This window comes from Mugil cephalus, chromosome 10 (assembly GCF_022458985.1).
Source record: "Mugil cephalus isolate CIBA_MC_2020 chromosome 10, CIBA_Mcephalus_1.1, whole genome shotgun sequence".
NCBI classification, from domain to species: Eukaryota; Metazoa; Chordata; class Actinopteri; order Mugiliformes; family Mugilidae; genus Mugil; species Mugil cephalus.
Genome location: NC_061779.1, coordinates 17,985,857 through 18,011,469, shown reverse-complemented (window position 1 = coordinate 18,011,469; position 25,613 = coordinate 17,985,857). Strand labels below are relative to the sequence as shown.

General features: G+C 45.8%; 1 protein-coding gene across 2 annotated transcripts; it reads left to right on the top strand.

Moving 5' to 3' along the window:
- The first annotated feature begins 258 nt into the window (after positions 1-258).
- LOC125015120 (filamin-C-like) lies at positions 259-22,420 on the top strand. Of its 2 annotated transcripts, XM_047596785.1 has the most exons (46): positions 261-1,045; positions 3,351-3,599; positions 5,047-5,144; positions 6,227-6,377; positions 6,721-6,839; positions 6,958-7,035; positions 7,141-7,303; positions 7,427-7,627; positions 8,505-8,642; positions 8,830-8,956; positions 9,046-9,182; positions 9,265-9,458; positions 9,591-9,704; positions 9,818-9,961; positions 10,192-10,315; positions 10,589-10,749; positions 10,858-10,948; positions 11,052-11,221; positions 11,326-11,443; positions 11,545-11,807; positions 11,912-12,509; positions 12,768-12,941; positions 13,730-13,892; positions 13,995-14,323; positions 14,415-14,538; positions 14,720-14,876; positions 14,957-15,146; positions 15,256-15,279; positions 15,384-15,625; positions 15,725-15,824; positions 15,930-16,070; positions 16,215-16,343; positions 16,435-16,608; positions 16,730-16,894; positions 17,046-17,249; positions 17,332-17,484; positions 17,587-17,709; positions 17,822-18,070; positions 18,179-18,448; positions 18,564-18,701; positions 18,805-18,920; positions 19,724-19,856; positions 19,964-20,140; positions 20,266-20,484; positions 20,944-21,165; positions 21,747-22,420. In XM_047596785.1, the coding sequence occupies exons 1-46, from the start codon at positions 670-672 to the stop codon at positions 21,932-21,934; spliced, it is 8,118 nt and encodes a 2,705-aa protein (XP_047452741.1). In that variant the 5' UTR covers positions 261-669; the 3' UTR covers positions 21,935-22,420. The 2 variants fall into 2 exon arrangements, with proteins under 2 accessions (XP_047452740.1, XP_047452741.1); XM_047596784.1 differs by having other exon boundaries at positions 259-1,045; positions 15,384-15,824.
- The last annotated feature ends 3,193 nt before the right edge of the window (positions 22,421-25,613 follow it).

Genomic DNA, 25,613 nt, shown 5'->3' with positions numbered 1-25,613 from the left:
CTTAGTTCAGTTGTTCAGTCGGTTGGACCCCGAGCAGCATGACACACATTCATAACAATCGGTCCCAACCCCCAGCCGCCCAAATAGGAGCGCCTAAAAATAAGGAGCAAGTCACAACTGTTGCGCTGCTCGGGGTCTGACCAATCCCTGCCCCATCCTACCCGTAAACCGACCCCCGACTCCCGTTATCCTTATGGATTACCAAATAGACTATGATCACAGACGGAGGGTGACGTGGTCCGGGGTTCCTATATAAACCCATCTCCTTCCTCTCTCAACATACAAGTTAAACAGAGTCAACTTCAGCACTGCAGCTTCAGCTCACCTGCCACGAAACTCCACTTTTCTGAAAGAGAAACACGTCCAGGGGCCATATCAGACAGGAACGACTTTGTCAGGAGGGTGCCAATTAAAAAACGAGAGCGGACGGCCAGCTGTCTTGCACGCTGTAAATCGGATAATTTCATTCATCACTGCCGTGACACAAGCGGTTCCTTCGCAAGTAGGTCCGAAAACTCTCCGGGCTGCTTTTAAAACTCATCCAAGTTTGAACTTTCCTCCGCGAGAGCGCGCTTGCCATCGAGCCGCGAAAGTTTTCTGCGCTGCTGCGCACACAATTCAACACACAAGTGTCACCGAGGTATAAAAGTGGACACGGAAAAAGCCATCATGATGAGCAATAACTACGGCGACGACCAGCTGCCTCCGCAGTACTACCAGGCTACTGACTTTGGGGACGAGGAGGAGGAAGAGATGCCAGCCACGGAGAAGGATCTGGCCGAAGACGCGCCATGGAAGAAGATCCAGCAGAACACCTTCACTAGGTGGTGCAATGAGCACCTCAAGTGCGTCAACAAGACGGTCACCGACCTGCAGAAGGATTTTAGTGACGGCCTGAAGCTCATTTCACTCTTGGAAGTTTTGAGTCAGAAGAAAATGTACAGAAAGCACCACAACAGACCCAACTTCCGGCAGATGAAACTGGAGAATGTTTCTGTGGCACTAGAGTTCCTGGACAGAGAGCGTATCAAACTGGTCTCAATAGGTAAGTCACTTTTAATGGCTTCTTTGAGGAAACTTCCCTTATGACATATAAGCCTCAAAGCTACCACCATGATCATGATATAGGATCGATAAAGATGAAGGCTGTTATGATAGCTGGCAGCCTGACAAGGCCCTAATTAAAGATGTGCCAGTGGACACCTTTTTGATATGTTGGACTATCACATCTCCACAAAACACACACACACGTTATCTTTTGCTTTGTTATCAGTGCTAGTGTCAGCCAGCAGTGAGCCGTAGAGGCCTGTGAAAAGCTGTGTTGAGTTGGGGTTAACAGCTTATTGGAAAGTTACTGCAGAGGTGTCACTGAGGTCATTTACTTGTGTCAGGGCCAAGACCCGGTGGCTTTTTATTGCTTTAGCTTACTCCTGCTGCAGCCATTGTGGTAGACTACGGGCTGGAAATTCATTAGGGCTGTGCTAATGAGAATTAAAACAATTTATATATGTGGACAGCAGTCACACATCCCTCTACACAAACACACCCCCCACACGTTTGACTGACTGTCAGGTCAGGGGTTGGAATAACTCTCTGTGGCTCTGTTGCAGTCCAGAGCAATCAGCAACTCCTGTGCGGTGAGGATTAACTCGGGTGGGATTTGTGGATCAGACTGTGGAACAGATTGCTGAAGTTACATTAAATTGCTGTGGGATTTTTTTGTCACATCCACAGGGTCACAATAGGAGGAACTTCCTTCAGCAGAACAGAATGCCACTTCTTAAAAACATTTAATAACTCAAGAGAAACTAGCAGTTTTAACAAGAAAAACACAGATACTCTAAGATGAAGAGAGAATCCATTATACACCTCCAGAAAAACCTACAATTTATAGACCTTTGACTTTGTGTTTTTCTGTTTCGGGGGCCTAATGTTCCTGCCACACGGTTGAGTGAAATTCCTGGCATGGCTGAGGCTTTGGCCGTTGGACTGTGAAGGTGTCACAGTGTGTCCACCTGGACACTGTGTGTTTGTTTATGTGTGTGTGTGTGTGCGCGCGCGATGACATTGGATGAAAAGAACAATGGCAAATCTCAGATCTCCCAGTGATCACAGGAGGGCAGAGGTCACGATCACAAATGTTGCCTCAAAGTCAAATGATGTGTCTAGGACTTGATACGCCGTTGTGTGTCTGGCATAGTTGTGCTGACACGCGCGAGTCCAGACTGCTTTGACAGAAACAGGGCGTGATAATGAAAGTGGTGCCATTTTGCTTCCTGGCACCCTCTCCCTGCATGCAGCAGTGGGTCAATGCATCCCACTTAAGATAATATCTCAGCCTCATTATAGTGACCTAGAGACACAAAAACACCACAGGCTTAGCGGCAAATGTGTCACGGTGCGTAACTAGACACTATTTGATGGATGTAACCACACAGTTGCCCTTAAAGCCGGACACAGTGGGACCGAGACCAGAATGTGCCACATCGTGCCACCTGCCTCTGTCAGTCAGATGTTGGCACATCAAACATCACCCTCTGATAGGGGATCACCTATCTCAATAAAACAGTCTTGTGACAAACAACTGGCATCACAGGCTCTCTCACTTACATTATTACTAAAATACCTGGAGTGTATCACACAAGATTAGTCTCTGAAACATTAAAGTCTAGAACACGTCAGAGGTTATTTGACTCAAACAGCTAAATTACCAAATTTGCGTGGATTTTAAATAGCTTATTTGACAAAGTTTTCCTCTGAGAACCTCAGGAAATGAGCTGCGTGATCACTGTCAATGAATCTAATCCCCTCCTATTTGATTTATCGTACTCCAGCGCTACGAGTTTAGGAGGTAATTGAAATCCTAGTGGTATTTATGCGAAAGAGGGATCTGTTTCCACATATCCTCAGCTGTCACTGTCTTCAGAGGACCATTGTGACTGGATGACAGATTGTCAGGGGTCCTCCGCCAGACAGCTGTCTGCGAGAAAGGGGCTCGGGGGAAGCAGTGAGGAGTGTTAGATTCTTGTCTCCTCAGCAGTCAATCATCATTGTTTATATTTCTACCCAGAATAACCTGGTCAATACTGCAGAGACGCAAGGAAAGACATATTTAATACATTCTACGTATGTTTCCATCTTATTTACCATTAACAATATATAGAATTAAAACCAGTCTACTAGTACTGCACAGATCTGATCGGCGTAGCCCAATCATCATTAACTATGTAAAACAGATTTGCTAACAAGCATACCAGAAAACACTGCATGAACTGGTCCATCTGCATCTTTATCACTGTGTGAAGTTTTAAATCCTCATTAACTACCTTGTCCCTGTTGTCTGACTACAGATAGCAAAGCCATTGTGGATGGAAATCTAAAGCTGATCCTGGGTCTTATCTGGACTCTCATCCTCCACTACTCCATCTCCATGCCCATGTGGGATGACGAGGACGACGAAGAGACTAAAAAGCTGACCCCCAAACAGCGCTTGCTGGGCTGGATACAGAACAAGGTGCCCCAGCTGCCCATCAACAATTTCAACCGTGACTGGCGGGATGGTAAAGCCCTGGGAGCTCTGGTTGACAACTGTGCCCCTGGTAAGAAGCCACTGGTAGCATGAGCTGACTCTACAGGCTGGACAGTGTGAATGCTGAGTCAGAATACATGCAGTCACTATTGACGAGCTTGTTGTGGTGGCGGTTTTCCTTGGTTGCTATGAGGCTGGGGTCAGGCATGTGTCACTGTGTTTGAAGCGGTATCATTTTCTCAGGAGAATTTGTCTTCTCTGCTCCTCATCCAGATATGAGGGTTCTACATCTCTCACACTTCTTTGAACCACGCACGCACACAAACACACGTCCAGATTCGAATTCAGATGTTAGCCCCTGTAATCTGTCTCTGGAGAGCAGGTAGTGTCAGTAGGTTGAAGAGGGGTTGCTGATAGCCCGAGGACGTCCCTGCCAGCTGTTCCACAGTGACTGAAGCTTTCAGCCTTACTGCTTCGGGCCCTGAGGCCCAAGCCTGGCTTTGGTGTTTATAGCCTTACTGCTACACAACACCCCCAAATTTGGGCACCATTCCTCCTCTTCTGTCAAGGGGGATGCTTGGCTCTGCATCAAAATGCAGAATGATCTGTCACAGGGAGGTGCCTAAACCACAGATCCAAAGACCACAAGGCCACAGTTTGAGTCACTGCCAGTTTAGGCTTCTGCTTCCAACACTGAACATTAGAGAGTCCTTTCCTAACAGCTTCATAGAGCAAAAGGTGGAGGAGTAGTGTGAGGAGCGTAGAACACCATGTTTAACTGTGTTTATATGAGCCATTGATCTGATGAGACGCGTCTTTCAAACACTGTGCAGCAACACTGACCATACAAGGTTCTGTTTTTTCATCAGCTAACACTCAACAGTAGGGTATCTGGCAAAACTAGGTCTGTCTTGAAGCGCAGAGTCTCTGCTTTTGACTCAAATACAAACCAGGAAGAAACCCCAGATAGCTGCAGTTTCTACTGGTACATTTCGTACTACTTTTGAACTACACATCTATCCCCTATACAGTGCAGCACCCATATGAAAGAAGGTCCCTGGGGCCTCTTGAAAAGCAGATTTATTCTGCACAGGCAATTCTTTCCTTGCAGATCCATGTAAACATAACCCTCTTAATACTGCAGTCCTGGTAGTCTATATTAATTGGATAATAGTATTCTATGGCGTGCCTGCATGGGCCTTTTGAGTGAGTGGCCACTCCATTGGAAACACTAATCCAATTTAGGCATTAGCAGCACAGAGCAGGCTAACCTCAGTCGCAGTAAAAGTGCCACAGTCGAAGCTGCTTCGTTTGAACGGTGAAGAGAAACATTCGCTGTCACACTTATGGAAATCATGGGAGCCCAGTAGTGTGGGTAAGGTCATGCAGTCTTGTAGTTAGAGGTGTTGCAGAGATAGCACCGACAGCCCAAGTGGTCTTATTATAGCAACTGCAGTTTAACGCTGCCTGCATTAGTCAGTCCAGAATTGTCTAATTGCCCTTTTGCATCCTATTAGGTCTGTGTCCAGACTGGGCTGAGTGGGACCCAAATCAGCCTGTGCAGAATGCCAGAGAAGCCATGCAACAGGCCGACGACTGGCTGGGTGTGCCTCAGGTAAGATGCAAGATAGATGTCAGTCGCATAGTGATTTTTAGTTTGCTGCAGCTCAGTTGGGTTGGTGTAATCCAATTGTTTCTTCAGTTTTCTGACTGTCAAATGTGTTATACTCAGCGGAGAGAAATCCCTCAAACACAAATCAAATCCCAGCAGTTCAAAACAAGCCTTGATCTGCAAATACAAACACACCTCAGCACATACACAGAGGAAACACCGAACTGTGGAAAGCAGAGCTATGTAAAACCCAGTGTGCGAGTCCAGTGTTTTTCCAGGGTGATCCTGCTGGAGGGTGCCATAAAATATTTATTAGCCACCTCACTTTTAATGTTTCCATTTGCTTTATTGTAGCTCTCAGTAAGTGAGTGTGTAGGAGTTTTATTTGGTGGAGTTTGTGAATTTGTGGAGGTGTGAAATTTCACCTTCCAAGCCTTCCACTGAAACAGAGGTGTAAATATGCCTGTGCTTGAAATTTTCCCTCCTGTTTGTAAGACTGAACCCCCGTATGGAAATGTGCACAATGCAGGTTGTTTACGTGTTTGTCCAAGACACAGGGTTAGCTATGCTGCATGAGGCTTAGCATCGGTGAGATAGCTGTGGGGTGTATGTCATGGCTCTGCAGGCCTGGGGGCTGGATTCCAGTGTGGCGTTGTTAAGGAGATGTGGGTGAGGTCTGGCTCAGGATAAATCCCCCCCTGGCTGGCTTATTGAAGGCAACAATCCTTAACCTCGCTGTCCTGCAGTTAAATATAACCACTGTAGAGCATGACTTGGTGCCACTGTGTGATAGACAGGCAAACGAGGGAGAGAGGAGTCAGAGGTGGAGGGAACAAATGTGTTTAATCTGTGTTAAATCCAATTGAACTATGACGAATAAGAGAAGGTTAGCGAAAGCAGTAAACTGCACCATTGTTGTGACAGACAGTCCATGTGGCAATACATTAAGCTATAGTGTAAAAACAATCCATAAAAGCTGAACCTTACCTGTATATTGATCATTTTGAATGAAAACCATTTTCCCACTGAAGCACAGAACAGCTAGTCTAACTCTGATTAACCCTGAATGACTTCCTGTTCTGTAGGTGATTGCTCCCGAGGAGATTGTGGACCCAGATGTAGATGAACACTCTGTGATGACCTACTTGTCTCAGTTCCCCAAGGCCAAACTGAAGCCCGGGGCTCCTCTTAAGCCTAAACAGCTTTTTCCAAACAAGGCCAAGGCCTATGGACCAGGTAAGGAGATCGATGTGAATACCCGCACAGCTGAAAGCAGTTCATAGAAAAACAGATTACTTTATTCATCCCCGAAGGGAAATTAGGTAACATTTACTAACAAACAGCATGAAATGAATGAGGAATATTTTTCACATTTTCAGTCCTGAATATAACAGCAGTTATATGTGTTGTTGTTTGTATTGTCTTGCTATGTGTTAATCACACGTAGCATGACAATACAATACAAACATTTTTTTTTGTTTTTTTATTCTTCTTTTCTATCATATTGTTATTTATTTACATTTTCCCAAACTTGTCTGAGCTAACTATCACACCCCATGCTTCTATGGTTTCATTACAGGTATTGAACCTCATGGCAACAAGGTGCTGCAACCAGCTGTGTTCACTGTGGAGACTCTGGAAGCTGGCAGCGGTGAAGTCCTGGTGTACGTGGAGGATCCTGAGGGGCACAAAGAGGAGGTAAGTCTTAACAAGCGAGTGAAGGCATCTTAGCTAACCTCCGAAGGCCTCACTGCTAAGTGTTGTTAAATCTAGTGTCGTGTCTTGAACTCATTCTTATTTTGTTGTTGCTTTCCAGGCTAAAGTTAAACCCAACAATGACAAAAACAGAACCTACACTGTCACCTATCTTCCTAAAGTTGAGGGTGTCCACAAGGTAATAACCACCTGCCAGCATGTGTTTACTTTGTGTCCTCACTTGGCGAAACCGTTGTGTTTAAAAGTGTCTTGAACGTGTCTTTCTTTTTTCCCTCAATATTAGGTGAAGGTGTTGTTCGCAGGTCAGGATATCGACAAGAGCCCCTACACTGTGAATGTGGCGAAGGCAATGGGTGACCCGAGCAAAGTCCACGCCAGGGGACCAGGTTTGGATCGAGTAGGCAATGTGGCTGACAAACCCACCTACTTTGACATCTACACAGCTGGTAAGTAAAGGAAATCAAGTAAAATGCTAGACAGCAGTAAAACAAAGTGATGACTTTTCTCCAGAAAGATCAAACTGAGATAATTTAACCTGTGATAACCCGTCATTTCTCTGGCACCCTCAGGTGCTGGTAATGGTGACATCAGCGTTGTCATCGTCGATCCTGAGGGCAAAAAGGACACCGTGGAGCTCATCCTGGAGAACAAGGGAGACAGCGTTTTCCGTTGCACTTATCATCCCGTGCTGGAGGGGCCTCACACTATTCACATACTGTTTGCAGGCCAGGAGATCCCCAAGAGCCCTTACAATGTCAACATCGCAGAGGGTAAGCCATCTGTCTGTGCAGTAAATTACTGTCAGACAAATCTGATTTCTTAGCGTGCTGTTAGTGTCAGGGTGATGTATCCATCACAATCCATCGTCATCTTTATTCTCCCTGGGAACAGCCACCCTGTATAGACCATAACCCTTCCTGTCTGTCATTTCTAGCTCCAACTGTTGCTCCTACCGTTGGAGCTCCCCTGCAGATAGCTCCTCAGTCAGTGCGCACCCCTCCTGGAGTAAAGGGTGTGAAGGGGGCACCTCCCCCAAAACCTGGCCGTCCAAGTTAGTATTGTCTGAAAGGAAGGAGCTTGTTCCCATTGCTCAGCAAAGAGCCAAGCTATTCCAGGCCTTGCAGATGCTCCTCCATGCTTTTTCTGATATATGGATGCCGTGGCTCAGTGCCATGCTTGGTTGCCTGCTCCATCTACTTGCAGCTTGATGATTTGGTTATGTTAAGGGGAAGAACAGATTTTCTACAAATAGTTTACAGATTGTCCCGTTTTGCATTTCTGTCAGTCCATGCATTTAGTTGTTCTCCGTTAAATGTCTTTGCTTGTGCTGTTGACATGTGTGTTTTCATCATGTCTGAATTTGCATTCAGTTGAAAGCTTGCCCCCAACATTTCGAAATGACTGAAATGTTGTCAGACGCTCCCTCGATGCACTGTAGTGCATCCGTTTCTTAATCAGCATTGTGTATTTTGTGCAAGATCTGCTGCACAAAGCAAAATTCTCATTTACAGGTTCTGTCTGGCAACCTTTACGGAATCCCATACGAATTGGAATTTGCTACTAACATACTAGCTGTCATCTGCTGGCTACTCTCTCTAGCTTTTTGCTCGGTTTAATATGTTTCTGTCTCACACCTATTATTTGCAGCCATGAACCCAAATGCTTGCAGAGCTGCTGGCAGAGGTCTTCAGCCTAAAGGCGTGAGAGTAAAGGAGGTTGCAGACTTCAAAGTGTTCACCAAGGGAGCTGGCAGCGGAGCACTGAATGTCTCAGTCAAAGGACCAAGTGAGTCAGACGGCTCTCTTTTCTCTCCATCACCCCTCCTTTCACATTTTGGGAATTATTTCCTTTTGTTTGGGTATTGCGTCTGCATCGTTGCATTTGCATAGTTGTATAATATGCGGCTAAACAAAATGCATGAAACTTCTCTGAGTTGATAAGAGTCCACACTGACCGTATTATTCATCCTCAGCTGGAGCAGAGGAGCAAGTGAAAGTGCGAGATGTGGGCAATGGTGTGTATGAATGTGAATATTACCCCCTTAAGCCTGGTAAATACACAGTCAGCATCACTTGGGGAGGCCAGCCCATCCCACGCAGGTAGGCTCCTATTGCGGCCTTTAGCCATTCATTAAGAATGCGCCATCACCTTTACGTGAGGTAATATTGTGTGTCATTTTGTGTTGCAGCCCCTTCGAAGTGGAGGTGGGTGCAGAGGCAGGTTTTCAGAAGGTGAGAGCCTGGGGTCCTGGTCTGAAGACAGGCATGGTGGGAAAATCTGCTGACTTTGTGGTGGAGGCCATCGGCACTGAAGTCGGAACTCTAGGTGAGACATGAGACAAGTGACACAAGCAAAAGAAAAGTTTTGAAATCTGATATCTAAATGTCTTAGTGTTTCTTTTGCTCAGGTTTCTCCATCGAAGGGCCATCGCAGGCGAAAATTGAGTGTGATGATAAGGGTGATGGCTCCTGCGATGTGCGCTATTGGCCCACTGAGCCTGGTGACTATGCTGTTCATGTCATTTGTGATGATGAAGACATCAAGGACAGTCCCTTCATGGCCCACATCCTCCCCGCAGCCAATGATGTTTTCCCTGAGAAGGTATATTTCCCACTAACTGAATTTGAAATTAAAGTATAAGTTAGGTTTCCACAATCGTCTGTTTCATCTGTATTCGTAATGATAATAATAATAATAATAATAATAATAATAATAATAATACAATGTTTCCAGGTTAAAGCCTATGGCCCAGGTCTGCAGCCAACTGGCGTCATTGTGAACAAACAAACAGAATTCACTATTGATGCCCGCATGGCTGGGAAGGGGCACCTCAAGATCTACGCACAGGTATGGAGTGCACCAGTTTGTGGAGTCTTCATTTCTTATTCATAGGAAAACATCATATATATTGCATGTGGCTCTGTGCAGACCAGAACTGACAAGATTTTTTATCCACTCAGGATGCTGAAGGCTGCATCATCAACATCAAGATCACTGACAGAGGAGACGGCACATTTCTGTGTGTGTACACTCCTGTCAAGCCCATTAAACACACCATCATCATCACCTGGGGTGAGGTCAACGTACCCAATAGTCCCTTCAGGGTAAGAGACATGGCAGTGTACACACACACATACATAGACACACACACACACACACACACACACACACACACACACACATACACAGTTTGACAAACAGCTATTCCACAGTTGAAATTCTGTCAATTTCATATAATGATGCTTCAACAAATATAGACAGACAAAGTAAAAGGACTGCGGTGGTTGTACTTCAGTGAAAAGGCTCTGCTTCAAGTGCTCTGTGAATTCATTAGGTGCTGGTTGGAGAGGGTTCTCACCCAGACAGAGTCAAGGTCTATGGACCTGGAGTGGAGAAGACGGGGCTCAAGGCTAACGAGCCAACCTACTTCACTGTGGACTGTGGCGAAGCTGGTCAAGGTGAGGCTGTACGAGGAGATTATGTGGGTGGTTATAAAGATAATCTCGAATTTGGTCGGTCTGAAATAAAGTTAGAACGACGTAATGAAAATGTTTCAAAAAAATATTAAGTACAGGAAGAACAGGATCTAGGCGACGGTTAAGTTAAGTCATTTGAAATGTAAAATGTACTTAAAATAAAGCTCCAAGCTGTAGAACGACTGCTTTAATTTATTCAGATCATCTACTATAGAATAACCTCCGTGAACTGTGCTCATTGTCATGCACCATTAGGGGACATCAGCATCGGAATCAAGTGTGCCCCAGGCGTGGTTGGCCCTGCCGAGGCAGACATAGACTTTGACATCATCAAGAATGACAATGACACCTTCACTGTCAAATACACTCCTCCCGGTCCGGGCCGATATACCATCATGGTGCTGTTTGCTGATCAGGTAAGAATACAATGTCCAGTAGAAGCTGGATTGATGAGTTGTGAGAGACTGCTTGCGAAATTATGGATGGATTTTTTATTTTTATTATTGTTCTGGTTGCTTTCAAAGGAAATTCCAATCAGTCCATTCAAAGTCAAAGTGGATCCTTCCCATGATGCTGGTAGGGTGAGAGCAGAGGGTCCTGGACTCAACAAGACAGGTGAGGTTCATCTAATAAGTTCAGTAGATGTAATCATCAAGACAGCAAGTGTCATAGAAGTGGCATGATTTGGCAACACTGACAAAATGTACATGTGTTTCAGGTGTGGAGGTGGGCTCTCCAACACACTTCACCATCTACGCAAAGGGAGCAGGCAAAGCCAAGCCTGAGGTGCATTTTGTACCATCAGGCCCAGGAGAGGCAGTTCGTGACTTTGAGATCATCGATAACCACGATTACACCTACACTGTCAAGTACACGGCTCTTCAGCAGGTACAGCAGGCCTCTGTTTGAAGTCCAGTTACATTAGAATATTATTATTTACAATAACTCCAGACATTAATACATATTCTCTATTATTCTTATGTTTATTCCAGGGCAACATGACTATTTCTGTGACTCATGGAGGAGATCCCATTCCCAAAAGCCCCTTCCACATCACAGTGTCACCACCATTGGATATTGGAAAGGTGAAAGTGGAAGGATTAGAAACCAGTAAGTTACCAAGACTAACTTCCATATGCCTACAGGCGCACTATGAATATATATATGGTTAAGTACAAGGGTTAAATATTTCACTTTAATCTTTCTTGCAGAAGTGGAGGTTGGGAAGGATCAAGAGTTCACCATTAACACAAAGGGCGCTGGTGGGCAAGGCAATGTAGGTGTGAAGATGACCTCACCCTCCGGTCGACCAATCCCATGCAAGCTGGAAGGAGACAAAGCCCAAGGCACTCACAGTGTGAAGTATATTCCCCCAGAGGAGGGGCAGTACAAGGTTGATGTCCTCTATGATGGGAACCCTGTAATGGGAAGCCCGTTTGGCGTTGAAGCAGTGATGCCTGCTGATCCTTCAAAGGTAAATGTTCATGACAGCTGCATGTAGGTCTGACTTGGACCTCACACAAAAAAAGAAAAAAATACATCTTGAATCTTGAAACTGATTCGAATGTTGCTTCACAGGTGCGAGCCTATGGTCCCGGCCTAAAGGGAGGCATTGTGGGTAAACCAGCTCCGTTCACTATTGACACAAAGGGAGCCGGCGCAGGTGGGCTGGGCCTGACAGTAGAAGGTCCCTGTGAGGCAAAAATCGAGTGCCAAGACAATGGTGATGGCACATGCTCAGTGTTCTACCTGCCCACTGAGCCCGGCGAATATGCCATCAACATCCTGTTTGCAGAGCAGCACATCCCCGGCTCACCCTTCAAAGCTGCTGTTCGACCAGCCTTCGACCCCAGCAAGGTGACTGCCAGTGGGCCTGGTCTGGAGAGGGCCAAGGCAGGTGAGCCTGCCACCTTCACAGTGGACTGCACCAGAGCGGGTGACGGCGAGCTCACCATCGAGATCGTGTCAGAGACTGGAGTTAAGGCGGAGGTGCACATTCAGAAAACTGCAGAGGGCACGTTCTCTGTCACGTACATCCCACCCTTCCATGGCTCTCACACCATCACGATCAAGTACGGTGGCCACGTGATTCCCCACTTTCCAAAAGTCCTGCAGGTCGAGCCCTCTTTGGACACCAGTGGAGTGCATGTATATGGGCCTGGAGTGGAGCCCAGAGGTAATGCCAGACATAATAAGTTCAAAATGAAATAGTACTTTATACTAAATTTACTTCATAGAAGGTTTTAATATGAAAATTGTCATATTTTTTTCAAAGCATATAGCAAATTCATACTTAAAAGCTCTATTGAATTACTAGCCAGCAGCATATTATATAACCTAAGCACTTAGGTATTAAAACAGTATCAGTGTTCATAATAATATTCAGTGTCTTACTGTTATGACTGAGCCTGCAACAATATAAATTTGTTTATAGGAGTCCTCCGAGAAGTTACAACCCACTTCATTGTTGATGCCCGCGCCCTCAACAAGGTTGGAGGAAGCCATGTGAAGGTTCACATCATCAGCCCCTCTGGCACCAACACAAACAGCTACATTACTGACAAGGGAGACGGCACCTACAGGGTGGAGTACACAGCATTCGAGGATGGTAGGAGCCCACAGAAAATATTACATTAGGTCATTTGACAATGTAAATGAAGGCAATTAAGAGATCAATGCCGGACGACAATGATGAAATAGAGACCTTTGTCAAAAGACAAACCTACCCTGATGGAGATAGATGGAGGACTTGCAAACAGACAGACAGAAAAATCACTAACAGGTGCTTGTGTTGAACGCCATTTGGGAATGAAGCAGGAGGGTGGGAAAATAAAGAGCGAGCAGGAGAGGGGTATAAATACAGGATGATGCAGTGGAGCAATGATGTGAGGGGCAGAGAGCAGGGAGGCAGAGAGGCAGACAGGCTCTGTTTTATAAATAGTGTGCTCTGGAACAGAAGCTCTTAACCAGGCAGGTATGTGTGCTGAAGGTTTCCTGCACACAGCAATACAGCAGAGGAATGACAAGGGATATTAATAGAGACCTATACCACAAAGCACAGAGATCACAGAGCCCTTTTCCACCACCAGACATGCTCTAATATCGCAGCAGTGTGACTGGGACTGTGGCATATAGGCCTACTGAGAGGGCTCTGTCAGAAAAACGTTGTAACAGAATAATGAATAGGAAACAGATGAAATGCCTTGTACATTTACCAGAGCGTCTGCGCCCTAGATAGTGTCTATTATAAATAAACAGATGTTTATTTCCCTAAATGGGAATTTGCCTGGCCCCACAATTTAAAAGAAGAAGCAATAAACAGAAAAATATTTGCTTTCTTTGAGAGCAAAGAGTTGTGCTGTCAGGCCCTGAGCCGGTTTATCTGTGCATATACAGGAATGCATCTGATTGAAGTGCAGTACGATGATGTGCCTGTGCCCAAGAGCCCCTTCAGAGTGTCTGTGGTGGAGGGATGTGATCCAACCCGGGTCCGTGCCTTTGGACCAGGTCTGGAAGGAGGAATAACCAACAAGTCTAACTGTTTCACTGTGGAGACCAGGTACTGTTGAACCACAACTCCAGGAAACAGTTCTGCCTTTAGTGACAGTATAGGCAGGAAACAAGGGAACAGTGTGTACAATGTTTTTGCCTTCTCTCTCAGGGGTGCTGGTACAGGAGGCCTGGGTCTGACCATTGAGGGAGCTTCAGAGGCAAAAATATCCTGCAAGGACAATAAAGATGGCAGCTGTAGCGTAGAGTATGTTCCCTTCACTCCCGGAGACTACGACGTAAACATTAACTACGGAGGTCACCCGATCCCCGGCAGTCCGTTCCGCGTGCCTGTGAAAGACCCTGTGGACCCCAGCAAGGTAAAATGCTCAGGTCCAGGTCTGGGCACCGGAGTGAGAGCCCACGTTCCTCAGACTTTCACAGTAGACAGCACCCAGGCTGGACAGGCCCCACTGGATGTCAAACTCTACGGCCCAACAGGTGAGAAACACACGGTATGAATGTAAAACCCTTGAAACCTGCACACACTGATCATAAAATATTAATAAGCGTGTGTTGTTGTTTTTTCCAGGTACTGTGGAGCCTGTTGGCGTGAAGAATAATGGGGATGGCACCCACACAGTTCACTACACCCCAGCCCAGGATGGCCCCTATACTGTAGCAGTCAAATATGCAGATCAGGAAGTCCCACACAGGTGCAGTATGGGTTTAGTCACCCTCAAGGCGGGCAGGGTGTTGAGATATGTCTTAATTAAAGCTCTGTTCTGTCTGAGTTTAGGAAAGAACGGTCTTGCTCAGCACATTTTCTGTTCCAATTCTGCCTTTTATCAGTCTGAATTTTATAATTACATTTGCTATTTTCTCCTTCTTCCACAGCCCATTCAAGGTAATGTCTCAGCCTGGGCATGATGCCAGTAAGGTGCGCGCCAGTGGCCCTGGTCTAGACACTAAAGGTGTGTCTGCGAGCTTGCCGGTTGAGTTCACTATTGATGCTCGTGATGCCGGGGAGGGACTTCTCACAGTGCAGATTCTGGTGGGTTCATTTACATTTTATACAGTTGCTTCTAAACCACTGGCCGCAATTTAAAATAATTTGATTATTCTTTTATGTAGGACCCAGAGGGCAAGCCAAAGAATGCGACCATCCAGGATAACAGGGATGGCACCTACACTGTGTCCTACGTGCCTGACTCTACGGGACCTTACACCATCACCATCAAATATGGGGGAGATGAGATTCCTTACTCCCCGTACCACATCCAGTCACTGCCAACAGGAGATGCCAGCAAATGTCGCCTAACAGGTTAGAAAATTACTTTGTGTCTGTCATGGTTTCGGTATATAAAAATCACAGATTGTATTATATTATTTTATCTCCTCTATACTCACTACTATTCTCTTTTCATTTCCAGTGTCAATTGGAGGACACGGCGTGTGTGAGTAATCAAGGCTATTTATACAGAATATATATATATATATGCACGAAATTGCAAAAAGGCTTTACACCACTTACCCTCTATACTTCATCCCATCTGTACAGCAAATCTTCAGAAACTGCAAACCTCTGAGGACACAGTTATCACAGTGGACGCCAAAGCTGCTGGGAAGGGCAAGGTGACCTGTAAGGTGTTGACCCCAAAGGGGATGGAGCTGGATATGGATGTGGTAGAGAATCACGACGGAACCTTTGACATTTACTACACCGCCCCTGAACCTGGGAAATATGTAATTACCATCCGTTTTGGGGGGCAGAACATCCCCAACAGCCCCTTCCAAGTGGTGGTGAGTAAAGGACGATTAAATGCGGCCCAGCTGAGTGCTAGATTTAGTCTTGTTTTGACATTTGGTGCTATGAAACCAACAATTTCTCTTCTCTCACAGGCCACAAACGAGCCAGTCGTTCCCCGCGATACTGTGGATCCCCTCTTCCGTCCCGTTAACTTCGTTGTCCCCTTCACACCGCAGCAAGGGGAAATCACAGGTGTGTCAAACGCCACTCATACAGACACAAAACCCTGCACACAAACACGCCCACAAAACATCTCTTTTTAGGGTCGCTGACATTTAAACTGGTTTGCTCCTCCAGGCGAGGTGCGGATGCCTTCTGGCAAGACGGCTCGCCCACACATCACTGACAATAAGGATGGCACCATCACAATCAAGTACCAGCCCACAGAGAGAGGCCTGCATGAGATGGACATTAAATATGAAGGAAACCACATCCCAGGTCAGTAACATGCCATGCTAGAAGAGTGATGGGAAGTGGTTGTGTTATTTTTATTTTTAAATACAGTAGATGTCGGTCACGGTGACGAAACTATTCTCCACATGTAGTCTTATTGCTGTTTTTTAATGACTGTACCCCCAACAGGAAGCCCTCTGCAGTTCTATGTGGATGCTGTGAACAGTGGAGTGGTCACTGCTTATGGTCCAGGTCTGAGTTACGGCACCGTCAACAAGGCTGCCACTTTCACTGTGGTCACCAAGAACGCAGGAGAAGGTGAAACAACATATTTCTCAGTGATGTGTCGGATGTGACATCGCCACACGGGTGAAAGAAGAGAGTCTGAGCATTTCATTGTGTCTCTCAGGTGGTCTGTCACTAGCAGTGGAGGGTCCCTCTAAGGCTGAGATCACTTGTAAGGACAACAAAGATGGCACCTGCACCGTGTCCTACCTGCCCACAGCTCCTGGAGACTACAACATCATTGTCAAGTTTGACAACAAGCACATTCCTGGCAGTCCCTTTACTGCTAAGATCACTGGTGAGGAAATACATTGTGTACCCCACAGTATATATTTTATTATATACTTATTTCATATGTTGACACTTTAAATCAACGTTGAGAGGTTGCCAAACATCAAGACCATATTTTTGCATGCCAGGGGATGACTCCATAACCAGGACATCCCAGCTGAATGTCGGCACATCGGCCGATGTGTCCCTGAAGATCACGGAGACAGATCTGAGCTCTCTGACTGCCAGTATCAGAGCTCCATCTGGTAATGAAGAGCCCTGCCTGCTCAAGAGACTGCCCAACAGACACCTTGGTGAGATATTCGCTTGCCATGCGTGCAAAATAACAAGAAGAACAGCACATTGATAAGGTGCCTTAGGATTCGAGTAATGCATTTTAATCAAATTTTCTCGGCTCTTTGTCTTCGTTGTTTTTTTCCCTCCCTTCCCTTTTCACATTCGCAGGCATCTCCTTCACTCCCAAGGAGGTTGGCGAGCACGAAGTGAGTGTGAGGAAGAATGGCATGCACGTGGCCAACAGCCCTTTCAAAATAATGGTCGGCCAGTCAGAGATCGGTGAGGCAAGCAGAGTAAAGGCTTTCGGTAAAGGCCTGGTGGAGGCGCACACTTTTGAAATGGCTGAGTTTTTTGTGGATACGAGGAATGCAGGTAAGCTTTGCAAACCAATATGATCTACATTAATAGCAAACACAGAAAGAGTCCAAAACTAACATTTGTTTTTTCAAATTAGGATATGGAGGTCTGGCACTCTCAATTGAGGGTCCAAGCAAAGTAGATATTAACTGTGAGGATGTAGAGGATGGGACGTGCAGGGTGACATACTGCCCAACAGAGCCTGGTAGTTACACTGTTAACATCAAGTTTGCTGAAAAGCACATCCCAGGTTAGAAACTTTTACTTTTTTTTTTTTCTTCACAAATACCAACACATTTAACGTTTAGAGATGAATTAAACCTGTATGTGTGTGTGTGTGTGCGCCCTCAAGGAAGTCCATTCACAGTGAAGGTGACTGGAGAAGGACGAATCAAGGAGAGTATAACAAGGAAAAGACAGGCATCTTCTATTGCCTCAGTGGGCAGCACATGCGGTCTTAACCTCAAGATCCCAGGTGAGCACAGAATCCAGTTTGAAGTGATTAAAGGGCAGCTGCTCTACCACCTTGAAATAAAGGATGTTGCTGTGCACCTACATTGGTATTCTCTGCTTTTTCATCGCCGTAGGAAACTGGTTCCAGATGGTTTCAGCTCAGGAGAGGCTTACAAGGACATTCACCCGCAGCAGCCATACCTACACCCGCACTGAGCGCACGGAGATTAGCAAAATCCGTGGTGGAGAGACCAAGAGGGAGGTACGAGTGGAGGAGAGCACTCAGGTGGGAGGAGGAGGAAGCCCTTTCAGAGATGTTTTTGGAGACTTTCTGGGCAGGGAGAGCCTCAGCAGCTTTGCCGGCATCACTGCCAGGCCTGAGGGTGAGTCTGAATATGAACCCACATGTAGCCTTTAGCTTTAACGTTCTATTAAATTATATATATAAATGTTGTACTTTGTCTAACTGCTGGTTTGCTTTTTCTCACCAGTTGAGAGTGGCTCTCAGGCCATGACAGCTCAGGTGACCAGTCCCAGTGGGAAAACGGTGGACGCTGACATCGTGGATGGAGGAAGCAGCACCTACAGCGTGCGCTTCATCCCACAGGAAATTGGAGCCCATAATGTCAACGTCAAATACAGAGGCCAGCATGTTCCCGGAAGCCCCTTCCAGTTCACTGTGGGCCCCATGGGAGAAGGAGGCGCACACAAAGTCCGTGCAGGAGGTCCTGGCCTTGAGAGAGGCGTGGCTGGAGCACCTTGTGAGTTCACTCTGAAAACACGGACGTGCTGTCACTGCAGAGAATTGTATTAACTTCAAATACTATTAAATATTTGATCAGTTGTTGACTTAAGATGAATATTCTCCTAATGTAGCTGAGTTTAGTATCTGGACCAGAGAGGCAGGTGCTGGTGGCCTGTCTATTGCTGTAGAAGGCCCCAGCAAGGCTGAAATCTCCTTTGAGGACAGGAAAGATGGCTCCTGCGGCGTCTCCTACATAGTGAAAGAGCCAGGTAAAACCTCTGTCACACACAAACGTGGATTTTTCAGAAATTCTTCGAATGCATCCCCAACTTTATTTGTTGCTGGAAGTTAATAACCTTTCTGCTTTCCCAGGTGACTATGAGGTGTCAATCAAGTTCAACAACGAGCACATCCCTGACAGCCCCTTCATTGTTCCGATCGCTACACTGTCAGACGAAGCCCGCAGGCTCACTGTCACAAGCCTTCAGGTTATCTCTCTCACACACACACATACACACAATCTCAGCAGCAATCGCACGCATAAAACATGCACATCGGCAACATATCAAAGTTGGATAACAGATGGCATGTAATGCAATGTGCGATTAGTTGTAGATATTTTTGTTTAATAGTACTTTGCCCTTGAAGTGTAATTGAATGAATGCCAGTGTTGGAGCTGTATACAGGACTGTAATACTGTGATGCTGGCCAGTGATGAAGGGCTGGATTAACTGTCCCTTGCTAAAGTGGGGCAACGCAAGCTGTAATATGTGGGCACTCGGCTCGCATGCGATCTGTCAGGGAGGAAGGAAAGAAAGAAAGAAAGAAAGAAAGAAAGAAAGAAAGAAAGAAAGAAAGAAAGAAAAAAAAGAGTGAGCGGAAGATAAAGACGAACGTGACATCTCACATCATTGTTCTCGTCTCAAGACAGATATTTTATTTGCTTTCATAGTCTTCATTACATCTGCCGGCAATGCAGTGTGTTTCTAGTGAAGTGAAATGCCACTTCAGAGCGCTATTCTACCACTAGAAGCCAGGTGAAGAGCAATAAAATTGTTTTAAATGTCACGCTATCTCTTATATCTGCCTGGACCACTTGTCCACCCGTGGGGCAAAAACACTAAACACCTCGCTGTAAACTCTGACCTTTATTGCTTCTCATACCCAACTGCTCCATCTATTCTTGTTCAGGCATGATGAGTCACACATGATGAGTTTGCCTCAAGGTGGGCGCACAAACATTAACATATTCCGCCCTGTTTTTTTTTGTTTTTTTTTGTTTTGTTTGTAGGAGAAAGACTTGAAGGTAAACCAAGAAGCATCTTTCATGGTGCAACGCAACGGGGCCCGAGGTGTGGTTGACGCCAAAGTACACACTCCCTCTGGCTCTTCGGAGGAATGCTACGTCACTGAGCTAGACAGCGGTATGCGCCACCCTTAGTTCGTAGTACAAATTGGACGTTAGGATACAACACATTTGGAAACATCACGTAGAAGCACGGACTAGCAACGTCTCTTTGTGTCTTTTCAGACAAGAGCGCCATCCGATTTATTCCACGTGATAATGGCGTTCATTCCATTGATGTCAAGTTCAATGGGTGCCACATTCCTGGAAGCCCCTTCAATGTTCGAGTGGGAGATCCAGGGCTAATTGGAGACCCAGGCATGGTGACTGCACACGGCCCTGGACTGCTGGGAGGAACAACGGGTAGATATTTATGCCACCATTATGAATATGTACCACATTTGCTAATAATTAATCATTTATGTGCAGCAAATGAGCAGCCTTGGCACCATCTGTATCATTTTGTACCTCGTCCTTGTTCTTCCCAGGCGTATCCTCCGAGTTTGTAGTCAACACCTGTAACGCAGGCTCTGGCACTCTGTCAGTCAACATCGACGGGCCATCCAAGGTCAAGATGGACTGTCGGGAGTGTCCTGAAGGCTACAAGATCACCTACACGCCGATGGCACCTGGCAACTATCTCATCACCATCAAATACGGAGGGCCACAGCACATAGTGGGCAGTCCTTTCAAAGCCAAAATCACAGGTCTGTTTGACAGTCATTCTCCCATCTGATCTGTGGATGACAAGTGGCTTGGTTATGAAACAAAATGTTCCTCTGAAAAGAAAAAAAAAAAGAAGTGTGGCAATTAGTTGTCAGTTTACATCCTTCTGCCTTTCTCTTGGCACCCCAGTGATATATTTCTCTCACAGCTTGGCGTATACAAATTCTATTTATGAATGCAACATAAAATTCTTTCAATTTTCAAAACATTTCCCCAGACTACTTAAAGTTCACTTCCTTTTAAACTAGTATGAAATATTCTCTTATTTGGGCTCAGGCACTGGTCCATTTCTTCGCAGTTTTCTGTAGAGGGAAACTCTCCCCATGAGATGCTGCGTCTTGGCTTGCTTTACATTTTTGTCAATACTGAGTGTGTTTTGTAATGTCTGGTCTAATGCTTTAGATAACCCCCTTCTCTGTCTCCGTCTACCTCTCCTGCAGGCACAAGGCTGTCAGGGGGGCACAGCCTCCACGAGACTTCCTCCGTCTTGGTTGAAACAGTTACCAAGACCTCCAAAGTGGGAGGTGCCTACAGCTCCTCCTCTTCCACCACCTCAACAAAACTTACATCTGACGCCAGCAAGGTGGTTTGTCGTGGCACGGGGCTGTCCAAGGCTTCAGTCGGGCAGAAAAACAATTTTACCGTTGACTGCAGCAAAGCAGGTGAGATGATGAGGACAAAACACAGTGAAAACATCAATCAGGCACATGTAGTTTGTGCTATATGGCTGCTAAAGTAAAGCTTACAGGCAGCTCTATGCTCTACAACACAACAATTGAGACGTAATCAGCCAACGGAACATTTGCCTTAATTATTATGATGAGCGTGTTAGCAAACAGCTGCATTTTCACTTGTGTTTCTGGCCACCTGGTCAATGCAAGCTTTCTTTGGTCTCTGCCAACTCCTTAGGGAAATATCTGGTTAATATGCTAGAAGCATCAGTACATGGAAATCCTTCAGTATGTTATTCAGCTAGTGGCGGACAATGCCTTATGTTCGGTGGTTAGGATGGTATTGGGCTTAAAAAAAAAATTGAGATAATCGGAATGTTGCAGCCCAGGTCAATAAGTTGAAACATAAAACCAAAACAAATAACTGAAAGACACCAAGAGGTAAAGATTAATCCAGAATTGAATGATAACTCTCTCTTGTGATGGTGATGGTTTTACCTTTAAATTTCAGATGCACAATAGCAAAGCTTTTATACACCAGCATTAAACACTTCCCTTTCTATTCCATCCAGGTACAAACATGCTGATGGTAGGCGTGCATGGACCTCACGCTCCCTGCGAGGAGGTCTACGTCAAGCACATGGGAAACAAGCTCTACAATGTCACCTACACCGTCAAGGACAAGGGCAGTTACACCGTCATCGTCAAATGGGGCGATGACAATGTCCCTGGAAGCCCCTACAAAGTGGTTGTACCATAAAAGAACTGCGCAAATGACCCTTACCTACTCCTCCACTGACCCACCCGCGCTTTTCTCATCATTTGCACATATCAGTCAAGCTCCCCAGTACCTCTTACCTGGTACTGCTGTTTGCTCTTCAATGGATTGCAATATACTCAACAACCACATCATGCAAGGACATTTGCTTACAGCTTTACTGATGTTAGAATATGTATTGTGCCAAAGATTTGTATTAACTCCAGAAATGACATTGTACACTCACAAGTGTGCATCCACATTCAATGGGATGTAGAGGCAACAGTGTGGTTTAGACGTTTTACTGTAAACAAATACCATAAGATGGTGTTAAGACCTGCTGGAGTAATCAACGGTATTAAAGTGTGATGCAATATGGTTTTGTATGGTTTAAGAATGAGACAGTTTTTTTGTTATATTAACCTATTTTTGGTAAGTCTTTGCAGACCTAATAAAGAATTAATTGCTAACATTCGAGAAGAAAAAAAATGACTGAATTTATTTGACTTCACTCCCGTCGCCCCCAGTGCTGGCACACACTCCACTACTTCTGCAGGAGGAATCTCTTGCTTTTACATATCTATAGTTTCATCATGCACCAATTTTCTGACCACTGCCAGTTCTTCGGTGTGAGCAGCTGTCAAGATTTTTTACTCTTGATCACAGACTCTTGGCTGACTATCTGGCCTGCAGATAGCCTGAATTTGAGGGGTTTTAATCTTTCTTCCAGGGGGAGCTCATGACAACGTTGGATATTGAACCACCTATTAAGATTTAATGCGGTATCACAGTTAAGTGTTGCATTATTCAGACAGCCCAGGATATTCTTCTGGTCCTCTTATTTGCATCCTGTACTGGTGCAGATGCAATCACAAGATGGCAGCATAGGCAAGCTCACATCTGTATCTACATCTTCACCAAATACACCAGAGTGAAATCTCCATTGTTCCCAGTGAAGATTAACTACACCTTGCTCAACACAAGGGAGCCTGCGGAGCGTGGAAACCAGAGGCATCAGCCTCCATTGTGTGTGTAATTAATCCTGTTGGATCAGAGATGGAATGCAAGTGGTTTGTGTTGTGGTATCCTCGCAGGGGTGACAGTGGCCCTGCAGTGGCACAAATCAACCAGAAAGAAGGGAGGCTCAGCCTTTCGCCCGTGCGATCTACTGTGCATATGTGTGTGCAACCACTTGTGTCTCCTCCATGACCCGTGCGTGCATTTTGTATGTCCTCTGCATGGTTTGCAGGCCTCGGTCCCACAGTGAGTCAACCACCCAGCCTCCACACGGTGACACACTCCACCAGCACCAGCACCATTCTTCACAGAGAGGAGCCTATAATTAGGTGCTAATTTTCTCTGGTTCCACTGTGACATGATGCTGGAGGCCATGGTGAGGAAAGACAGAGCGAGCTGGTGCATCTGATGAACAGTGGCGAGAGTTTGACTCCGGACCATCTGGCCAACGTGGCTGGCACTGCCCGCTGCTGTCTGTGCTGACGTTGAGACCAGGGCATGGCCCACCCACGTCAGTCTGTCCTCCCCATTCTGCTCCTTCGGACCGGGACCCAGGCGTCTGTCCACCACAACATGTTTATCTCGAGTGGTTGCCAAGTGAATCGGCGGAAGACACAGCTCCTCCCTGTGCAGACAGCAGCGATCAGGCAAGGGAGGGGGGGCGAGGAGGAGGGAGGAGGAGAGGGCAAAGAGAGGGGAAGGGAGTGTGGGAGGGAGAGAGTGAGAAAGATGGATTAGAGGAAGAGAATGGGATTAAAAGAATCCAGATGGAAGAATGGGAGACAGACAGGCACGCACACACACAGAGAAACAGAAACAGAAAAGCAAAAGTACATTTGAGACGACCTGAAAAAAAAATTGACTGCAAATGAATCAATCACTGCCCCCAAATCCATTTAGTAGAAGATGCAAATGCAATGTATAACTTAACCTTCAAAGCTATCATTAGTGTTAGACTTATTGAAACGGGTGATTCTATTCTCCCTGGAGATTCTTTTGTCTCTCTCTAATATCTCTCTCATCCCTAGCCTTTCTCTCTATCCCTCTCACGCACACACATACACACACACATACTAAGAAATCTGGATTATATTAAGAGTAAAATTGTGTTAAGGCATGCGCCCCAGAGCTTTTGAAGTTGGTGCTCTCAGGGCAAAAATCTCATTCTCTGGCTTGGCCCTATCATGCTGACTCCTGCTCTCTTCTCTCTCTCCATCTACTCTGATCCAGCCTCTCATTCCCTCCTCCATGCCTTCCCCCAATTTAATTTTTCCTCCCTCTCTTTAAATTCCAATCAATCTTGGCTTCTGCACGACCAGTGGTTTATTTCTCGTCTCACTTCCTCTGTCACCACAAGCCCTGTCCCCGGGAATGCCTCTTCTACCTCTGACCTTTATTTATCAATGCCGCCTGTCTCTTCAGCTCAGATGGAAATCCCTATGGATTGTGTCAAAAGACATTGACGTCTCTTGAAGTGGATAAAAAAAAGAAAAAAAAAAGGAGAACGTCCACGGCTGAGTGAACAGAAAAACAAACAGCTAAATAAATGTTTGCGGAAACAAAAAGGGCCGTCCGGTTGGGCTAATGAATGGACATGTTGAGAAAGTAGAGCGATGGGGATTGTTGCAGGAATTTATCCATTCAATTTCCATCCAGGCCCAAAGGCTCCGGTATGTAATTGCTTCATGCATAGTTGATACACCGCATAATCAACCAAATACACTAGATTTTCTCTGTGTTTATGTTAAAAATTGTACTTTGCAGGCCACTGGTGAAGTTAGGATTTTGGAGTCTTGTAATGGAAAAGCTCATTCATATCTAAGTGCTTATCTCTTGCCTTTAGAATGAGTAGATACACACGGGACCAGCTAAAGGTATGCTGTCCTTTAGTTGAATCAGGGCCATGTTGTGTTTTATTCATATAGAAGGAAGATGAAATATTCATAACAGAGTGTTGTTGCTCTGCTCTCTTCTGTGTCTCTTACCTCTCGTGTACACAAATCCTGATTAAAAATCAGACTGACTATGGTCGCAAATTGGTTCTCTTTATGTGAGAGTGTAAAAAACAATGCAAATAGAATGAAGGGGTTCCCACTGGGCGTCAGCAGATTGTGTTCATGCAGCATGCAAATGCATGAGGCATGAAGCTGGTCCAACCTACCTTCGTTTCTGAACGTGCTGCACGATAGAGAGGGATGGATTTCTGTTGATGGAAACCTCGGACGAGAGTTGCATGCCAAAGACCTCTCACCTCAGGATAGTAGTTGTGCACGAAGGCTACAAAGACCAGATACGCACACACGTGCTCGCGCACATTTCTCCAATGGACATCCACACGTATAAGCTTGACCAGTCATTCATGCTCACAGGCTCAAATGCCCAGACAGTACCACACACATGAAAAGAAACAGCATGGTGTGAAATGGTCTGACTTCATGAGGTGCATGAACAGCAACAGCCTGAGGCAGGAGGAATGGCAGGAAGGAAAGCCTTTCTTTTGTATGAGAAAGGTGTGTTCACACCTCTTTTGCGGAGCAGCAGGGACATGTCAGGGGCAAAGTCCCCGTGTCTCCATCTTTAATTGGAGCGTATCCCTCTGCCCTGTTCCTATCGCACTATGGTAGAGGCAGGATGCTGTGCTAATGGATAGCCCCCCTGTGGAGTG

What these genes read in the sequence shown, in the direction of transcription:
- LOC125015120 (XM_047596784.1), top strand. Translation starts at nt 670, where the DNA reads ATGATGAGCAATAACTACGGCGACGACCAGCTGCCTCCGCAGTACTAC. An exon ending in GGCCAAGGCCTATGGACCAG is followed by an intron (nt 6,378 to 6,720) that starts GTAAGGAGATCG and finishes GTTTCATTACAG; the next exon opens with GTATTGAACCTCATGGCAAC. An exon ending in GCAGCAAGGGGAAATCACAG is followed by an intron (nt 15,825 to 15,929) that starts GTGTGTCAAACG and finishes TTGCTCCTCCAG; the next exon opens with GCGAGGTGCGGATGCCTTCT.